General features: G+C 47.8%; 1 protein-coding gene across 2 annotated transcripts in view; it reads right to left on the bottom strand.

Annotated features, from left to right (window-relative positions):
* Positions 1-19,603, bottom strand: part of MEI4 (meiotic double-stranded break formation protein 4) — an 88,092-nt gene that overhangs the window by 24,174 nt on the left and 44,315 nt on the right. For both annotated transcript variants that reach the window (XM_054162545.1, XM_054162544.1), the window contains exon 4: positions 14,052-14,183. In XM_054162545.1, coding sequence (XP_054018520.1) covers positions 14,052-14,183 — 132 coding nt within the window. The remainder of the gene's footprint in view (positions 1-14,051; positions 14,184-19,603) is intronic.

The raw sequence follows: 19,603 nt of genomic DNA, 5'->3' as shown, positions 1-19,603 counted from the left end.
CTTGAAAGCCTCCAGAGAAGGAGACTGCACAACCTCTCTGGGCAGCCTGTTCCAGTGCTCCGTGACCCTCACAGTGAAGGAGTTCCTCCTCATGCTGAGGTGAAACCTCCTGTGCTGTAGTTTCCATCCATTGCTCCTTGTCCTATCCCAGGGTGCAAGTGAGCAGAGCCTGTCCCCTCCTTGACCCCCAGCCCTCAGATATTTATAAATGTTCATTAAATCCCCTCTCAATCTTCACACCTAAGCAGCCCCAGGTCTGTCAGCCTCTCCTTATCAGGCAGTTCTCCAGCCCCTTAATCATCCTGGTAATCATCAATGCAATCATCATTCAGAAGGAGATATATATATAGACACACATATATATATATACATATATATATCTTTATCTTAAGGATGATTAACTGTGGAAGCTAATATTTTCCCTTGTAAGCTGCCAGCATATCAGCTGATTTTCCAAGTATCAACATCACAAAGTATGCTGAAGGAAAAATGTTAGAAGAAAGCACTGATGAAACATTAAATAAGCCATGCATTGGGAAGAGAAGAGGATATAATTACTGGCACTGAAGCTAAGGGACAAACTTAGAAAGCAAGTAACTAATGAGAGAAGTTAAAGGGATCACAGAGCATCAGGAAGCAGCTGAGTTGCAAAAAAGAAATAAAGCAACCAAAAAAAACCCAACCAACAAATACAACAAACCCAAAGCTAGAACTTTAAAGCAGGTTAGGAATAATAATAATAATAATAATAATAATAATAATAATAATAATAATAATAATAATAATAATAATAATAATAATAATAATAATAGAAAAAGAAAAATAGGAAATAAAGAAAAAAGAAAAAGAAAAAACCCAAACATAACAAAGCCAAAGCAAGACCTTTAAGTTGGTAATAATAACAATGATAAAGAAATAGAAGAAGGGAGAAGAAGAAGAAAGAAGAGAGAAGGAAGAAGATAGAAGAAGGGAAAAGAAGAAAGAAGAGAGAAGAAGATGAAGAAGGAAGAAGAAAGAATAGGAAAGAGGAAAGAAGAAGAAAGAAAGAAGAAAGAAAGAAGAAAGAAAGAAGAAAGAAAGAAGAAAGAAAGAAGAAAGAAAGAAGAAAGAAGAAAGAAAGAAGAAAGAAAGAAGAAAGAAAGAAGAAAGAACCTCCCCCAACTAAATACAATAGACCAAATAGAGCCTTTAACCATGTCATGAATAAAAATAATTAAATCCAAAACCAGCAATAGTAATAATAAAGATAATAATATGAAGAAGAAGAAAGAAGAAAGAAGAAAGAAGGAAGAAGGAAGAAGGAAGAAGGAAGAAGGAAGAAGGAAGAAGGAAGAAGGAAGAAGGAAGAAGGAGGAGGAAGAAGAAGGAGGAAGAAGAAGGAGGAAGAAGAAGGTGGAAGAAGAAGGAGGAAGAAGAAGAAGAAAAAAGAGATGAAGACCCCTCCCAAACTAAATACAATAGACCCACCAGAAGCATGTCATGAATAAAACCAATTAAAACAAAACCCAAACCAGCAAAAATTATAATAATAAGAAGAAGGAAGAGAGAAGAAGAAAGAACAAAAAGGAAGAAAGAAGAAAGAAGAGACAGAAGACAGAAATAAGACACAAAGAAGACAGAAAGAAAGAAGAAAGAAAGAAGAAAGAAAGAAGAAGAAAGAAAGAAGAAAGAAGGAAGAAGAAAGAAAGAAAGAAGAAAGAAGAAAGAAGAAAGAAGAAGAAAGAAGAAAGAAAGAAGGAAGAAAAAGAAGAAAGAAAGAAGAAAGAAAGAAGAAAGAAGTAAGAAAAGAAAGAAGAAAGAAGAAGAAAGAAGAAAGAAAGAAAGAAGGAAGAAAAAGAAGAAAGAAGAAGAGAGAAGAAAGAAGAAAGAAAGAAGACAGAAGACAGAAAAGACAGAAAGAAAGAAGAAAGAAGAAAGAAAGAAGAAAGGAAGAAGAAAGAAAGAAGAAGAAAGAAGAAGAAAGAAGAAAGAGGAGAAACAAATATGAAAATGAAAAAAACCCAACCATATTAAAAAACTTCAGAGCAAGAACTTTAAAGCATGTTAGAATATTAATTAATTAATTAACTAATTAATTCTATAAAGAAAAGCCAAACAAAAAACCCCAAACCAAACCAACAACTAAACCAAACACAACAAACCCAAAGGCAGAACTTCAAAGCAATACTGGGAATAAAAATAAGGAAACAAAACCTCAAAATCAAATGCAAAGAAAAAAACCCCCAGACCCAAGGCAAGAACTTAAAAGCATGTTAGGAACAAAAATAAACCCAGAGAAAACCAGAATGAGCCTAAGGAGGGAACATAAAGGACAGAACTGGGCTTCAGGAAAGTCCTGGCTGCAAGCATGAAGAAAGCTGGTGACTGCAAGAAAGCTGAGGAAGGGCTTTTGAGGGTGTCAGGGAGTGATAGGACTGGGGGGGATGGAGCAAAACTAGAAATAGGGAGATTCAGATTGGATGTGAAGAAGAAGTTCTCCTCCATGAGAGCCTGGCACAGGTTGCCCAGGGAGGTGGTGGAAGCCTCCTCCCTGGAGGTTTTTGCAGCCAGGCTGGATGTGGCTGTGAGCAACCTGCTGGAGTGTGAGGTGTCCCTGGCCATGGCAGGGGGGTTGGGACTGGCTGAGCCTTGAGGTCCCTTCCAACCCTGATAGTTCTGGTGGGCCACAACAACCCCAGGCAGTGCTACAGGCTGGGAGTGGCTGGAGAGCAGCCAGGCAGAGAGGGACCTGGGGGTAGTGGTTGATAGCAGCTGAACATGAGCCAGCAGTGTGCCCAGGTGGCAAATGGCATCCTAGCCTGCATCAGGAAGAGTGTGGCCAGCAGGAGCAGGGAAGTCATTCTGCCCTGTACTCAGCACTGGTTAGGCCACACCTGGAGTCCTGTCTCCAGTTCTGGGCTCCTCAATTTAGGAAAGATGTTGAGAGTCTTGAATGTGTCCAGAGAAGGGCAACAAAGCTGGGGAGGGGTCTGGAGCACAGCCCTGGGAGGAGAGGCTGAGGGAGCTGGGGTTGCTTAGCCTGGAGAAGAGGAGGCTCAGGGGAGACCTTCTTGCTCTCTAGCCAGGTGGGGGTTGGTCTCTTCTCCCAGGCACCCAGCACCAGAACAAGAGGACACAGTCTCAAGCTGTGCCAGGGGAGGTTCAGGCTGGATGTTAGGAAGAAATTCTTCCCAGCAAGAGAGATTGGCCATTGGGATGTGCTGCCCAGGGAGGTGGTGGAGTCACCATCACTGGAGGTGTTTAGGAAGAACCTGGCTGAGGCACTTGGTGCCATGGTTTAGTTGATCAGATGGTGTTGGGTGATAGGTTGGACTTGATGATCTCAAAGGTGTTTTCCAACCTGGTCTGGTCCATTCCATTCCATTCCATTCCATTCCATTCCATTCCATTCCATTCCATTCCATCATTCTAAGCAGAGCTTCCTTCTACCCCAGAAAGATCTGGGCTCGAACAAATGTAATGAAATCTCAAGATCCCAGTTGACTTTTATACAGTTAATTAATTTTAGGATGGCATGGAGGAGTGGAAAAGTAAAACAAAAACTGATGATTCTGGCTAATCATTTCAGGGACTGTAATTATTTCTCCAGGCCCTATTTGTAAGATGCCAATTTATTTGAAGCCTCACGTTTCCCTCTCTGTGTTCCTGGCTACCACTGGCAGCTAATAAAACCCCCATCTATGTTTTATTTATTAACTGAGCAGCCTTACTCCATTTCACATTAATTGCTACTTATTTCCCTACAGCAATGAAGCCCTGTAGGTCTTGTAGGAATCTGTCAACTGCAGCTTGATGCCTGTAGCTGAAGTTGTTTCTCCAGGTGCAGTGCTATTTAAAATTAACCACTGAGGCTTCTGGGGGAATAAAAATGATTGAAAGAAATAATTAATAGGTTTGCCAAGGAAAGGAAAAAGTTGTAATTCAGTCAGACAATTGGTCATTGCTGCTGCTGCAGACCTTACATACCACAAAGGCAGGGCTGGGAGGCTCTACAGAGGGACTTGGAGGGATTGGATCTAGGGCCAACGTGAACTGAATGAGCTCCAACAAGGCCAAGTGGCAGGTACTGCACTTGGGGCACAACAACCCCAAGCTAGGCTCCAGCCTTGGGGCAGTGTGGCTGGAAAGCTGTCTGGCAGAAATGGACCTGGGGGTGCTGATGGACAAGCAGCTGAAGAGGAGCCAGCAGGGTGCCCAGGGGGCCAAGAAAGCCAAAGGCCTCCTGGCTGGGATCAGCAATGCTGTGTCCAGCAGCAGCAGGGAGGGGATTGTCCCCTGGCACTCAGCTCTGGGGAGGCCACACCTTGAGGATTGTGCCCAGTTTTGGGCACCTCAACACAAGAGAGCTGTGGAGGTGCTGGAGCCAGGGCAGAGAAGGGCAAGGAAGCTGGGAAGGGCCTGGGGAATAAATCTGATGAAGAGAGACTGAAGGAGCTGGGGATGGTTAGTGTGAAAAAGAGGAGGCTGAAGGAAGACCTCATTGCTGTCTACAGCTCCATGAAAGGAGGTTGTGGAGAGGCTGCTGCTGGTCTCTTCTCCCAGGGAATTAGTGACAGAACAAGAGGGAATGGCCTCAAGCTGCCACTGGGGAGGTTTAGACTGGACATTAGGAAGAAATATTTCCCAGCAAGAGTAGTCAGGGCTTGGAATGTGCTGCCCAGGGAGGTGGTTGGAGCCATGTTTATGCTGTATCATCTCCCATATTCACTGGGAGCCATCACTTCTGCACACAGAAACCACCCTCAGTCACAAATGTCTTCAGACCCACACTGATTAAGAAGAAAACAAACAAACAAAAGCCACCTTCTTTCCTAACACTGCACTGCTTATTGTCTTTAAAAAGCCTGAGCTTTTTAAAGACAATACAACCAACACAAGTTCAAGATCTTCTGGGGGGAGGAGTGGAGGTGGTGTTGCTAGAGTTGAGGGTAGCACTGTGTGCTCTCTGCTCTTCTAACAATTTCTTCAACCTCTAGTGTGAGGTGTCCCTGCCCCTGGCAGTGGGGCTGGAACTAGATGATCCTTGAGCTCCCTTCCAAGCCTAACGAGGCAGCAACAGTTCCAGTGATACATATTCAGTCTCCAATTTAAATGTCTGCTTTAAAGAGAGATAAACCCAAACCTGAGTAGTAAGTCACCTGTGCCATTTTGTGATCTTTCCCATGCCAATCCATAGTTTCTGCCCTCTTTCTCTTCAACAGTTTTAAACTGCAGCTTAAGATATTCAGAGGAGAAATTGACTGGAGATTATGAGAGGTTATCAGGAGCCCCCCAAAAAATAAATAGCAAGGTACTGGAGACTGCTCCAACAATTCAGCCTCATCCCTTCTTCACAGTGCTGGAATGGGGAAGGATTTTTCCATTTCACTGCCAAGCCCCAGAAGATGGAGTTGAAATAAGCTGCACTAAACATAGAGGGGATGAAAAATACATAGCATGGTTGCCATGGCAAAGCTTTTCTTCTCTCTGCTGATAGGCAAAGTGACTGGAAGGGCTCTTGCTGTTCCCTGTGACCTTTGGTACCCCATCGTTCTCAGCTCCTGCGGGACAGCACCCCCAGGACACCTCGCTGCCACTCCTGCGAGCAGCACTTCTCCCCTTCAGCCAAAGGACCATTTGCTGCCTTGGCCCCAGGGCACTTCTTTTGTCGGCCAGAGGTGCTTCCTGATGGTTTGTGCTTCCTGACAGATCGTCCTGCCTGAGAAGTGAGGGCACAGGAAGCACAGCAGGGCATTTGTGAAATGTCCTTGCTGGAAGTCTTAAAGAGACTTCACTGTCACTTTTGCAGCTCACAGGATGTCAGGGGTTGGAAGGGACCCAAAGACATCATCCAGACCAACCCTCCTGCCAGAGCAGGACCACAGAATCCAGCACAGGTCATGCAGGAACACATCCAGACAGGCCTTGAAAGTCTCCAGAGAAGGAGACTCCACAACCTCTCTGGGCAGCCTGCTCCAGTGCAGAAGTTCATCCTGCTGTTGAGGTGGAACCTCCTGTGCTGGAGTTTATATCCATTGTCCCTTATCCTATCCCAGGGAGCAAGTGAGCAGAGCCTGTCCCCTCCCTCCTGATCCTGAGCCCTCAGATATTTATTAAATCCCCTCTCAGTCTTCTCTTCTCCACACTAAACAGCCCCAGGTCCCTCAGCCTCTCCTCCCCAGGCAGTGCTCCAGTCCCTAATCATCCCTGTAGCCCTCCACTGGACCCTCTCCAGCAGATCCCAGTCCCTCTTGAATTGGTGAGCCCAAAACTGGAACAGGTTGCCAGGGAGGAGGAGAAGTCACCATCCCTGAAGGTGGTCAAGAAATGTGTGGACAGAGCACACTAGGACATGGTTTAATGGCCATAATGATGTTAGAATCATAGAATTGGACACAGTGCTCCAGGTGGGGTCTCAGCAGAGCGGAGCAGAGAGGGGGAATCACCTCACAGCCACCTCCAGCCTGGCTGCAAACACCTCCAGGCATGAGGCTTCCACCACCTCCCTGGGCAACCTGTGCCAGTCTCTCACCACCCTCAGACTGATGCACTGGTTGTTTGAATTTAATTTCCCCCCCCTCTCTCTCTCCCTTCTTCTGTTCCATCCACTTTATTCTCTTAATAAACAGCCTTGAGGGCTATTGATATTTTGGTGTCTTTTCTGCCTCTGATTTCATAACAGGGGAAGGTTCAATAGAAACTCAGTTCTTACCCACTCTGGACCAAGACAGAAGGCCACAATTAGGTCTCCTTGGAGCCTTCTCTTCTCTGGACTGAACAGCCCCAACTCCCTCAGTCTGTCCTCACAGCAGAGCAGCTCCAGCCCTCTGCTCCTCCTCGTGGCCCTTCTCTGGACACCTTCCAGCACCTCCAGATCCTTCCTGTAATAGAGGCTTCAGAACTGGCCACAGTGCTCCAGGTGTGGTCTCAGCAGAGTGGAGTAGAAGGGGAGAATCCCCTCCCTGGCCCTGCTGGCTCAGCTTAACATCTGCAAGAAACTCCCAAGTGAAAGCAATGTCTGTGACACAAACCACTGCTAATTTGCCTGATGTGCAGTGCAGGGGAAATGTGTGCTGTGAAAGCTGTTCCTTTTGTCTTGTTAACTTCAGAGACAAAAGGATTCTTTCCACATGTTCTACCTGAAAATTCATTCTGTTCTCAGCAGGTGGTACAATAACATCCTTCAACCACCCAGCCTCTGCCTGACTGAAGTGCAACTCACTCCTCTGATTTTGCTACCCATTTTGGAACTACCAAATGGAATCACCCCCCCATTTACTTCTGAGAGGAGAAACCTGCTGAATATCTACAATTACTTCCTATTTTTGTTTCTTTTTATGAGAAACTTTTCACTCTTAAAAGCTTCTTTGTCCTCCTCAGCCTCAGACTGCTGGGGCTACCATCTCCTGGCCACCGTGCAGCCAAGAGTCTCTGAAAGACAGACAAGGGTTGACTGGTAACCAGGGCTGACAGACAAAGGGAAGGTAACTGTGACAGGTTTTAGATGACTGGAAGGATGTTGGTGTGATAATTAGAACCATAGAAGAGACCTCCAAGATCATCCAGTCCAACCTATCACCCAGCCCTATCCAATCAACTAGAACATGGCAATAAGAGCCTCATCCAGGTTTTGCTTGAAGATCTCCAGGGATGGTGACCCCACCAGCTTCCTGGGCAGCACATTCCAATGGCCAATCTCTCTCTCTGTGTAGAACTTCCTCCTAACCTCCAGCCTAAACCTCCCCTGGCACAGCCTGAGACTGTGTCCTCTTGTTCTGGTGCTGGGTGCCCGGGAGAAGAGACCAACCCCCACCTGGCTACAACCTCCCTTCAGGGAGTTGTAGAGAGCAAGAAGGTCTCCCCTGAGCCTCCTCTTCTCCAGGCTAAGCAACCCCAGCTCCCTCAGCCTCTCCTCACAGGACTGTGCTCCAAACCCTTCCCCAGCTTTGTTGTCCTTGTGGACTGAGAAAGCTTCATAATCAGTGCCTACCTCAAACTCTAAATCCCAGATTCCTTAGCTCTCAGCATGACAAGCCTAAATCTAGCTCTGTGATATCTTCTGCAAGCAGGTTCAGCTTTAGCTCATCACATTCCATCTCCTGAAATTAAACCTTTATCAGGAATCCAGGCACCAGTCCTGAAATCTGTTTTCCCCCTCTGGGCACAGCATGAAGAGTTTGCTGCCTTGCCAGATGAAGTCAGGTAGGGTGCTGTCACCTAATATATAGACTACATTTAAGATGAGCTTCGGAATTTGAGGCCTTGAGCAATAAGTCTAGTCAAGTCTAACCAAGTCCATTCAAGTCCAACTAAGTCTAAAGGTCATCCAGTCCAACTCCTCTGCAGTCAGCAGGGACATCCCCAACTAGATCAGGCTGCCCAGAGCCCTGTCCAGCCTTACCTTGAATATCTCCAGGGATGGGGCCTCAACCACCTCCCTGGGCAACCTGTTCTAGTCTTCCACCACCCTCCTGGTAAAGAGCCTGTTCCTAATACCCAAGCTAAATCTGCTCTTCTCTACTTTGAAGCCACTATCCCTTGTCCTGTCCCTGCAGGCCTTTGCAAACAGTCTCTCTCCATCCTTCTTGCAGCCCCCTTCAGGTACTGGAAAGCTTCTATTAGCCTTCCCCTGAGCCTCCTCTTCTCCAGGCTGAACACCCCCAGCTCCCTCAGCCTGTTACCTCTGTGACCTTGCCTGTAAATGGAACTTTTAAGAGCACATATGGCATATTCCTATTCACATAGGCAAATCCAATGTCCAAAAGCATTAAGGAAATGGTTGCTTGATTTTCCACATGATTCTGCTTTGCAAGTCATTGTCAGGAAGCAAGACTGCTCCAAGAAGAAAGGAGGTTAAGAGGAGCATTAAAACTATCTGGAGACAGATAAAGCAACAATCAAATGGTCTTCTCTAGTCTAGACTGGTGTGTGCACCACATATGCCACAAAACTCACATCCTTCTCCCTTACATCCTGCTTTTAAGCATGCACAAACATCAGCTGAGCTATAAAGAAAGCAGTAGGGAAAGGACAGAATTACCACAGAGAGTAAGGAAGCAAAAGCAGCAGCAACCCCAGAGAAGCTTTCATTGCACTGTAAGAACTATACCAAGAATTGCCTTAAAGATTGAGGACAGAAATCATGTTACTGCCAAAGGAAGCAAAACAAAGAGGCTCTCACTGAATTGGAGAGGAATACAGAAAGTGTGTTCAAAAATATACAAGAAAATCACAGAATCACAGAGCTGTCAGGGTTGGAAGGGACCTCAAGGAGCAGCCAGTTCCAACCCCCCTGCCATGGGCAGGGACACCTCACACCACAGCAGGTTGCTCACAGCCACCTCCAGCCTGACTGCAAACACCTCCAGGCATGAGGCTTCCACCACCTCCCTGGGCAGCCTGTGCCAGGCTCTCACCACCCTCATGGGGAACAACTTCTTCCTAACATCCAATCTGAATCTCCCCACTTCTAGTTTTGCTCCATCCCCCCCAGTCCTATCTCTCCCTGACACCCTCAAAAGTCCCTCCCCAGCTTTCTTGGAGCCCCCTTCAGATCCTGGAAGGCCACAATTAGGTCTCCTTGGATCCTCCTGTTCTCCAGAGGTTTTTTGTCTGATTTAGGCTGTTTGTTTATTTGAGTTTCTTTTGTGGGGCTTTTGGGGCTTGTTTCATTTTTCTTTGGGGAGCTGTTTGTTCTGGGGTCCTGTTTTTGGCTTTTATTAGTTTGGGGGGGGGGGTTGTTTGGGGTTTCTGTTTGTCTGGGGGGATTCTTTTGGGAGCTCTGTTTGTCTGGAGCTTTTGTTTGGGGTTTGTCTTTGGGGGTTTTGTTAGTTTGAGGATTCTGTTTGGGGGTTTTGTTTGGGGGTTTTCTTTGGGGGCTTTGTTTGTCTGGGGGTTTTGTTTGTCTGGTGGTTGTGTTTGTCTGGGGGTCTTGTCTGGGGGTTTTGTTTGTCTGGGGGTTGTGTTTGTCTGGGGGTCTTGTCTGGGGGTTTTGTTTGTCTGGTGGTTTTGTTTGTCTGGGGGTCCTGTCTGGGGGTTTTGTTTGTCTGGGGGTTGTGTTTGTCTGGGGGTCTTGTCTGGGGGTTTTGTTTGTCTGGGGGTCTTGTCTGGGGTTTTGTTTGTCATAGAATACATAGAATACATAGAATAAACCAGGTTGGAAGAGACCTTCAAGATCATCGCGTCCAACCCATCAACCAATCCAACTCCGCCCAAGCAACTAACCCACAGCACCAAGTACCCCGTCAAGTCTTCTCCTAAAAACCTCCAGTGATGGCGACTCCACCACCTCCCCAGGCAGCCCATTCCAATGTGCAATCACTCTTTCTGTATAGAACTTTTTTCTAACATCCAGCCTGAATCTCCCCTGGCGCAGCCTGAGACTGTGTCCTCTTGTTCTGGTACTGCTTGCCTGGGAGAAGAGACCAACATCCGTCTGTCTACAACCTCCCTTCAGGTAGTTGTAGAGAGTAATAAGGTCACCCCTGAGTCTCCTCTTCTCCAGGCTAAGCAACCCCAGCTCCCTCAGCCTCTCCTCGTAGGGCTTATGTTCCAAACCCCTCACCAACTTTGTTGCTCTTCTCTGGACTCGTTCCAGCAAGTCAACCTCCTTCCTAAACTGAAGGGCCCAGAACTGGACACAGTACTCGAGGTGTGGCCTAACCAGTGCAGTGTACAGGGGCAGAATGACCTCCCTGCTCCTGCTGGCCACACTGTTCCTGATGCAGGCCAGGATGCCATTGGCCCTCTTAGCTGCCTGGGCACACTGCAGGCTCATGTTCAGTCTACCGTCGACCAGCACCCCCAGGTCCCTCTCAGCCTGACTGCTCTCCAGCCACTCTGACCCCAGCCTGTAGCTCTGCATGGGGTTGTTGTGGCCAATGTGCAGAACCCGGCACTTGGATGTGTTCAATCTCATGCCGTTGGACTCTGCCCATCTGCCCAGCCTGTCGAGGTCCCTCTGCAGAGCCTCTCTACCCTCCAGCAGATCAACTCCTGCGCCCAGCTTGGTGTCGTCAGCAAATTTACTGATGATGGACTCGATGCCCTCGTCCAGATCATCAATAAAGATGGGTCTTGTCTGGGGTTTTGTTTGTCTGGGGGTCTTGTCTGGGGTTTTGTTTGTCTGGGGGTCTTGTTTGTCTGGGGGTCTTGTTTGTCTGGGGGTCTTGTCTGGGGGTTTTGTTTGTCTGGAGGTTTTGTTTGGGGGCTTTGTTTTGTCTGGAGGTTTTGCCCTGAGGGTTTTGTTTGTCTGGAGGTTTTGTTTGGGGGCTTTGTTTTGTCTGGGCATCTTGTTTGGGGGGTTTATTTGGGAGGTGTGTTTGTCTAGGGGGGTTGTTTGGGGTTTTTGTTTGTCTGGGGGTTTTGTTTGGGAGGTTTTATTAGTCTGGGGCTTTTGTCTGCAGGTTTTCATAGTATCAGTCAGGGTTGGAAGGGACCACAAGGATCATCTGGTTCCAACCCCCTGCCATGGGCAGGGACACCCCACACTACATCAGGCTGGCCAGAGCCTCATCCAGCCTGGGCTTAAACACCTCCAGGGACAGGGCCTCAACCACCTCCCTGGACAACCTATTCCAGAGCTTCACCACTCTCATGGGGAAGAACTTCCTCCTCACCTCCAGCCTAAATCTCCCCACTTCCAGCTTCATTCCATTCCTGCTAGTCCTATCACTACCTGAGAGCCTGAGATCACTTTGTTAAAGCTTATCTTGGATTGGTTGGATGAAGCCTTGAGCAGCAGAGTATAGTTGGAAGGTGTCCCTGCCCATGGCAGGGAGGTTAGAGTAGATGATCTCTGAGGTGCCTTCCAACCTAGGCCATTCTATGATCTTAGATCATTTTAGTGTTTGGTCATGTTTAGAGCTAAAAATCATCTTCTCTCCCAAACAAACACAATCACTCTTCCCACACAGCCATGCTTCCTCAAGACCTCTATGCCCTGAGCATCAGGGTGATCTCCTGTAGTGATTCTCAAGCTGTTTTTTGTTAGTTTGGGGGGGTTGTTTGGGGGTTTTGTTTGTATGGGGGATTGTTTGGGAGTTTCCTTTGTCTGGGGGTTTTGTTTGGGGGTTTTGTTTGTCTGGGGGATTGTTTGGGAGGTTTGTTTGTCTGGGGGTCCTGTTTGGGGGGTTTATTTGGGAGGTGTGTTTGTCTAGGGGTTTTGTTTGGGGGTTTGGCTTGTCTGGGGGTTTTGTTTAGAGGTTTTGGTTAGTTTAAGGGTTTTGTTTGGAGGTTTTATTAGTCTGGGGCTTTTGTCTGGGGCTTTTGTTTGGGGGGGTTGTTAGTTTGGGGGATTTGGGGGTTTTGTTTAGGGGTTTTGTTTGGGGTTTTGTTTGTCTGGGGGTTTTGTTTGGGGGTTTTGTTTGGAGGTCTTGTTTGGGAGTTTTCCTTGTCTGGCGTTATTGTTAGTCTGGAGGTTTTGTTTGGGGGTTTGGCTTGTCTGGGGGTTTTGTTTGGAGGTTTTGGTTAGTTTAAGGGTTTTGTTTGGAGGTTTTATTAGTCTGGGGCTTTTGTCTGGGGCTTTTGTTTGGGGGGTTTGTTAGTTTGGGGGATTTGGGGGTTTTGTTTGGAGGTTTTGTTTGGGGTTTTGTTTGGAGGTTTTGTTTGGGAGTTTTGATTGGAGGTTTTGGTTGGGGGTTTTGTTTGTCTGGGGATCTTGTTTGGGGGGGTTTATTTGGGAGGTGTGTTTGTCTAGGGGTTTTGTTTGGGGTTTTTGTTTGTCTAGGGGTTTTGTTTGGAGTCTTTGTGTAGGGGTTTTGTCTGGGGATTTTCCTTGGGGGTTTTTGTTTGTCTAGGGCTTTTCTTTGGGGCTTTTTATTTGTGTGGGTTTTGGTTAGGGTATTTTTGTTGTTGTTGTTTGGTTGTTTGTTTCTTTTCAAAGCCTAGATTTTGAGCACACTTTGAAACAGGAAGAGGGACTATTACTCATTTACCTGTTGAGGCATGATCTATTCCTGATTTTCCCTAATTAAGTATTTTTCACCCTCCAGTATCACAGCTCCGTGGCTGAGACGATTCATCAATATTAAGAGTAATAATTCCCTGCTTGACAGCAATACAGAATTCTCCTCCTGCAATCAATATTTGCTGCTTCTATTCCCAAACACATCTGAGCTTTTCTGATTACATGTCATCCTCGATTTGGCCAAGCACAGAAGTGCAGCCCCAACCCTGTCACCTTTCAGCTCAGGAAGAATGCACCTAAACTCCTTTCTCCTTAGCGCTATCATCCTCTGGCAGCCTGAGAGGGAAGACACAAACTGCATCAACCATTTGTCATCTCCCAGCCCTGTCTGACACCTATGCATCTTAGCACCTCAGCTGCAATGGGAGATGACATCTGGGTCAGGGCAATCCCAAGGACTGATATAGGCTGGGCAAGGACTGGCTTGAGAGAAGCCCTGAAGAAAAGGACTTGGAGGTGCTGGGGGATGAGAAGCTCAACAGGAGCCAGCAGTGAGCAATTGCAGCCCAGAGAGCCAAGCAGAGCCTGGGCTGCAGCAAGAGAAGTGTGGCCAGCAGGGCCAGGGAGGTGATTCTCCCTCTCTACTCCACTCTGCTGAGACCACAGCTGGAGCTCTGTGTCCAGTTCTGGAGCCCTTATTACAGGAAGGATCTGGAGGGACTGGAAGGTGTCCAGAGAAGGGCCACGAGGAGGAGCAGAGGGCTGGAGCTGCTCTGCTGTGAGGACAGACTGAGGGAGTTGGGGCTGTTCAGTCTGGAGAAGAGAAGGCTCACAGGAGACCTAATTGTATCCTTCCAGTATCTGAATGGGGCTACAAGAAAGCTGGGGAGGGACCTTTGAGGGTGTCAGGGAGTGAAAGGACTGGGAGGAGTGGAGCAAATCTAGAAGTGGGTAGATTCAGACTGGATGGGCTGTTGTGGCCAACGTGTAGAACCCAGCACTTAGATGTGTTCAATCTCATGCCCTTGGACTCTGCCCATCTGTCCAGCCTGGCAAGGTCCCTCTACTCTATAGGATGATCCATTTCTATTTTATAGACCAGACACAGATAAAACAACTTCCAGGAACACTCTTCAGCCCTCTGAAAGGCAAAAGCTGACAGTACCTGGTGAGCTTGCAGCAGCTGCTCAGCAACCTGACGAACTTCTGGCAGCAGAAGAGATATTAAGGATTTCCTTAAGAGGTTGTTCCTTGCCAGCAAAACCAGGGTGTGTGCTATAGCATGCAGGGCCTGAAACTAAGGAGAAACAATCTTTCAAAACACACCTCTTTTTCATACAAACCCCCTGCCCCCCAGCAATAACCTTAAGTAGAAATGGGATTTGCATATTAGAAGTTTAAAGAACACACACAAAAAAAGGCAAGTTCCAAACTTTGGCAGAGTTCCCAACTCTATGAACTACACACAAGAGATCTGTGAGAAACCCACATCCATCACACTGAAACTTTCCCTTCTCAGAAGGTTTAGAATACAGAACACAGAATTAACCAGGTGGGAAAAGACCTTTGAGAGCATCAAGTCCAACCTATCACCCAACACCATCTCATCAACTGAACCATGGCACCAAGTGCCTCATCCAGGCTCCTCTTAAACACTTCCAGGGATGGAGACTCCACCACCTCCCTGGGCAGCACATCCCAATGGCCAGTCACTCTTTCTGTGAAAAATGTGTCTGTGTCTGGCCCTGGGGGAATGAGCACTAGAAGAAGCTCTCAGATGAACAAACACCTCCAAAAGCACCTCTGCTGTGAGGACAGGCTGAGGAAGTTGTGGCAAATCAGTCTGAAGGAGAGAAGGCTCCGAGGAGACCTCATTGTGGCCTTCCAGGATCTGAAGGGGGCTCCAAGAAAGCTGGGGAGGGACTTTTGAGGGTGTCAGGGAGTGAAAGGACTGGGGGGAATGGAGCAAAACTAGAAGTGGGGAGATTCAGATTGGATGCTAGGAAGAAGCTGATCCCCATGAGGGTGGTGAGAGCCTGGCACAGGTTGCCCAGGGAGGTGGTGGAAGCCTCCTGCCTGGAGGTGTTTGCAGCCAGGCTGGATGTGGCTGTGAGCAACCTGCTGTAGTGTGAGGTGTCCCTGCCCATGGCAGGGGGGTTGGAACTGGCTGAGCCTTGAGGTCCCTTCCAGCCCTGACAATTCTCTGATTCTATGTAAAATGTAATTTTCCCCAAGACTGAAAAAAAAAACCCAAATAACCCTAAGCCACCACTTCTAAAAGCAAAACAGAATTTTCCTGTGTAAAGAAGCATAATCCTTACAGAATAACAGCCCCACACCTCCATCTGGATGTGCCCAGGATGGAAGCAAAGAGCTAGGCTAAGTAATGATGTGATGGAGCTAAGGTGATCATACCATTCTTCTGAATAAACAGCTACCCTGGTACCCCTAAGAGCAAAACAAAACCACAGCAATTTTAGGCCCTTCTGTTTAATAGCATGACTGGAACAAGAGAAAACAAGGCCCAGCTGGAATTCAAATGTTTTTACACGGGCATGGTAAGTGCAGAACTGAGGGATGGGCTTTGATGTTGCTGTTCCCCAAGGTCTCAGCTGTAAACACCATGGAGATGCCAAAAAGAAAAGGCAAAATGACCCTGCTCATGTAATGCTGCTGAAAATTAAGAGAGCTTTGTCAGAATGCATTCACTGGAGAGACCCTGGGAGCAGAGGAAAGAAGCAAACAGCTTTTGATATACATTTCCTACCACAATCAACAACCCCAGGAACTTCTTGTACCCTTGCATTAAAAGCCCCCACATACTTAATGTGTGTACCAGGAGAACAGCAAAGGCCCATTCCATCCCTTTTCTCCTCTTCCTAGGAGAAATAAGCTGTAATATTAGTTCATACAAACAGAAATAATCTGAATGCTAGTTAATTACTTGGACAACACCAGGCACTCCCACCTGGAGCACTGCATCCAGTTCTGGAGCCTCTATTACAGGAAGGAACTGGAGGCGCTGGAAGGTGTCCAGGGAAGGGCCATGAGGATGAGCAGAGGGCTGGAGCTGCTCTGCTGTGAGGACAGACTGAGGGAGCTGGGGCTGTTCAGTCTGGAGAAGAGAAGGCTCTGAGGAGACCTGTGCTGGGTGCTGTACTTTGGCCACAGCAACCCCATGCAGAGCTACAGGCTGGGGTCAGAGTGGCTGAGAGCTGCCAAACAGAGAGGGACCTGGGGGTGCTGATTGACAGCTGCCTAAACATGAGCCAGCAGTGTGCCCAGGTGGCCAAGAAGGCCAATGGCATCCTGGCCTGCATCAAGAAGAGTGTGGCCAGCAGGAGCAGGGAGGTCATTGTACCCTTGTACTCTGCACTCATTAGGCCACACCTTGAGTCCTGTGTCTGGTTCTGGGCCCCTCAATTTAAGAAGGACATGGAGACACTTGAACGTGTCCAGAGAAGGGCAACAAGGCTGGGGAGAGGCCTTGAGCACAGCCCTGTGAGGAGAGGCTGAGGGAGCTGGAATTGCTTAGCCTGGAGAAGCCTGAACCTCCCCTGGCACAGCTTGAGACTGTGTCCTCTTGTTCTGGTGCTGGTTGCCTGGGAGAAGAGACCAACCCCCACCTGGCTACAACCTCCCTTCAGGTAGCTATAGAGAGCAAGAAGGTCTCCCCTTAGCCTCCTCTTCTCCAGGCTAAGCAACCCCAGCTCCCTCAGCCTCTCCTCACAGGGCTGTGCTCCAGACCCCTCCCCAGCTTTGTTGCCCTTCTCTGGACACCTTCCAGCAGCTCAATGTCCTTCTTAACCTGAGGAGCCCAGAACTGGACACAGGACTCCACGTGTGGCCTAAGCAGTGCTGAGTCCAGGGCATGATGTATATCAGCTGGGGCTGGCTGAGGAGGGAAAGTGGGTGAAAATCTAAGAGGCAGACAAAATTTGCTTCATGCTGTCTAGCTGCTCCTATGATCTACTTCACAGAAGTAAATGAGAGTCAGTCACTTTAGTGATTGCTTTTAAAGAGTAGTGATTTACAAGACAAAGGCTTTTGATTACCATTTGACTCAAACAGCTCTCTACTTGGGACAACAGATTGCTGAGAACATTGAATTCAACAATCAAGAGATTCAAACGTTGACTCTTACTAGCCCACAAAATCCTTGCAATACAGTTTACTATTCAAAGAAATGCACTTACATGTGTGCAGGAAAGATACAAGTCTCTCTGGCTGATGAAAATGCCTCCATGTCTCTAGAAACCAAGCTGGGGGCAGGAGCTGATCTGTTGGAGGGTGGGAGGCTCTGCACAGGGACCTTGCCAGGCTGGACAGATGGGCAGAGACCAACAGGATGGCATTCAACAAGTCCAAGTGCCAGGTGCTGCACTTTGGCCACAGCAACCCCATGCAGAGCTACAGGCTGGGGTCAGAGTGGCTGGAGAGCAGCCAGGCAGAAAGGGACCTGGGGATACTGGCTGACAGCAGCTGAACATGAGCCAGCAGTGTGCCCAGGTGGCCAAGAAGGCCAATGGCATCCTGGCCTGCATCAGGAACAGTGTGGCCAGCAGGAGCAGGGAAGTCATTCTGCCTTGTGCTCAGCACTGCTTAGGCCACACCTGGAGTTCTGTGTCCAGTTCTGGGCTCCTCAATTCAAGAAAGATGTTGAGATGCTGGAAGGTGTCCAGAGAAGGGCAACAAAGCTGGGGAGGGGTCTGGAGCACAGCCCTGTGAGGAGAGGCTGAGGGAGCTGGGGTTGCTTAGCCTGCAGAAGAGGAGGCTCAGGGGAGAGTGTTCCATAGTGTTTTCAATTAGCCTTAGAAGTCACATCCCTGTAATAGAAATGAAAAAGCTTACACATGTCAACCACTACCCCCAGGCCCCTTTCTGCCTGGCTGCTCTCCAGCCACTCTGACCCCAGCCTGCAGCACTGCCTGGGGTTGTTGTGGCCAATGTGCAGAACTTGCTACTTAGATGTGTTCAATCTCCTGCCCTTGGACTCTGCCCACAGAGTCACCGAATTGTAGGGGCTAGAAGGGTTGTGAAAGCTCATCCAGCCCAAGCCCCCTGCAGAGCAGGATCACCTAGAGCAGATCACACAGGAACACATCCAGGTGGGTTTTGAGTAGCTCCAGAGAGGGAGTCTCCTCAACACCCCCTGGGCAGCCTGTTCCTCACAAGCTCTTCCGTGGCAGCCATACAGCAATGCAGGAGCATGCCAGCAGCAGGTGCAGAGGCAGGGTGTTGAGTAGATGATTTAAGCTTAGAGAACTCCTACTTCATCCTTGAGGATCCTCCTAGATATTTCCAGAAGGCTTTTCCAAAATCCTGTGTCTGACAGCTGTGTGCAGACTTCTGAGCTGCCCTCCACACGTGGAGGGAGAGGAGAAAAACTGAAAAGGGAAATCCAAGAGGCTGCTTTCATTTGTAGTGGATTTAAATCATAGTATCGTAGTATCAGTCAGGGTTGGAAGGGACCACAAGGATCATCTAGTTCCAACCCCCCTGCCATGGGGGCTTCATTCTATTCTATTCTATTCTATTCTATTCTATTCTATTCTATTCTATTCTATTCTATTCTATTCTATTCTATTCTATTCTATTCCATTCCATTCCATTCCATCCCATCCCATCCCATCCCATCCCATCCCATCCCATCCCATCCCATCCCATCCCATCCCATCCCATCCCATCAGTAGTTTTACATTTTAAGTAATATTTCCTTTGATCTGACCTCTTGCATCTTCAATGTCAGATTTATTCCTTTTTTGCTTTGACACTCCAGTCAGTTTGGAGTTCCAGGTCAAAAATTAAAGTGCAGAGCTTTAGGCAGCTGAATGTAAGCAGACAAACTCTTGACTACATCCTACACAGAATCATAGAATCAACAAGGTTGGAAAAGACCTCAGAGATCAGTAAGTCCAACCTGTCACCTAACACCTCCTCTGGCACAGCTTGAGACTGTGGCCTCTTGTTCTCATGCTGGGTGCCTGGGAGAAGAGACCAACCCCTACCTGGCTACAACCTCCCTTCGGGGAGTTGGAGAGAGCAAGAAGGTCTCCCCTGAGCTTCCTCTTCTCCAGGCTAAGCAACCCCAGCTCCCTCAGCCTCTCCTCACAGGGCTGTGCTCCAGACCTCTCCCCAGCCTTGTTGCCCTTCTCTGGATACATTCAAGAGTCTCAATGTCCTTCTTAAATTGAGGAGCCCAGAACTGGACACAGGACTCCAGGTGTGGCCTAAGCAGTGCTGAGCACAGGGCAGAATGACTTCCCTGCTCCTGCTGGCCACACTATCCCTGATCCAGGCCACCTGGGCACACAGCTGCTGTCAACCAGAATCTTGGAATAGAATGGAATGGAATGGAATGGAATGGAATGGAATGGAGTAGAGTAGAGTAGAGTAGAGTAGAGTAGAATAGAATAGAATAGAATAGAATAGAATAGAATGCACCAGTTTGGAAGAGACCTTCAAGATCATGGTGTCCAACCTATCATCCAACAGCATCTGATCAGCTAAACCATGCAACCAAGCACCCCATCAAGTCTCCAGCACTTTCCATCAGTGTTTCAGAACTAGAACCATCTCAAGCAATTGGTTTCAACAGTTCCAGCAAGCAACATTCTGCTGCTGTTTTTCCTTCCTCTCCACCTAATGCAGAGATAATTGTGCCTTTTTTTCAGTTCTCAAGGCTTAAGTTGTTTAATTTGCTCTGCAAAACGTTGG

This window comes from Dryobates pubescens, chromosome 6 (genome assembly GCF_014839835.1).
Source record: "Dryobates pubescens isolate bDryPub1 chromosome 6, bDryPub1.pri, whole genome shotgun sequence".
Taxonomy (NCBI): Eukaryota; Metazoa; Chordata; class Aves; order Piciformes; family Picidae; genus Dryobates; species Dryobates pubescens.
The sequence above is the reverse complement of the archived record's forward strand: the minus strand, read 5'-3'. Positions and strand labels throughout refer to the sequence as shown.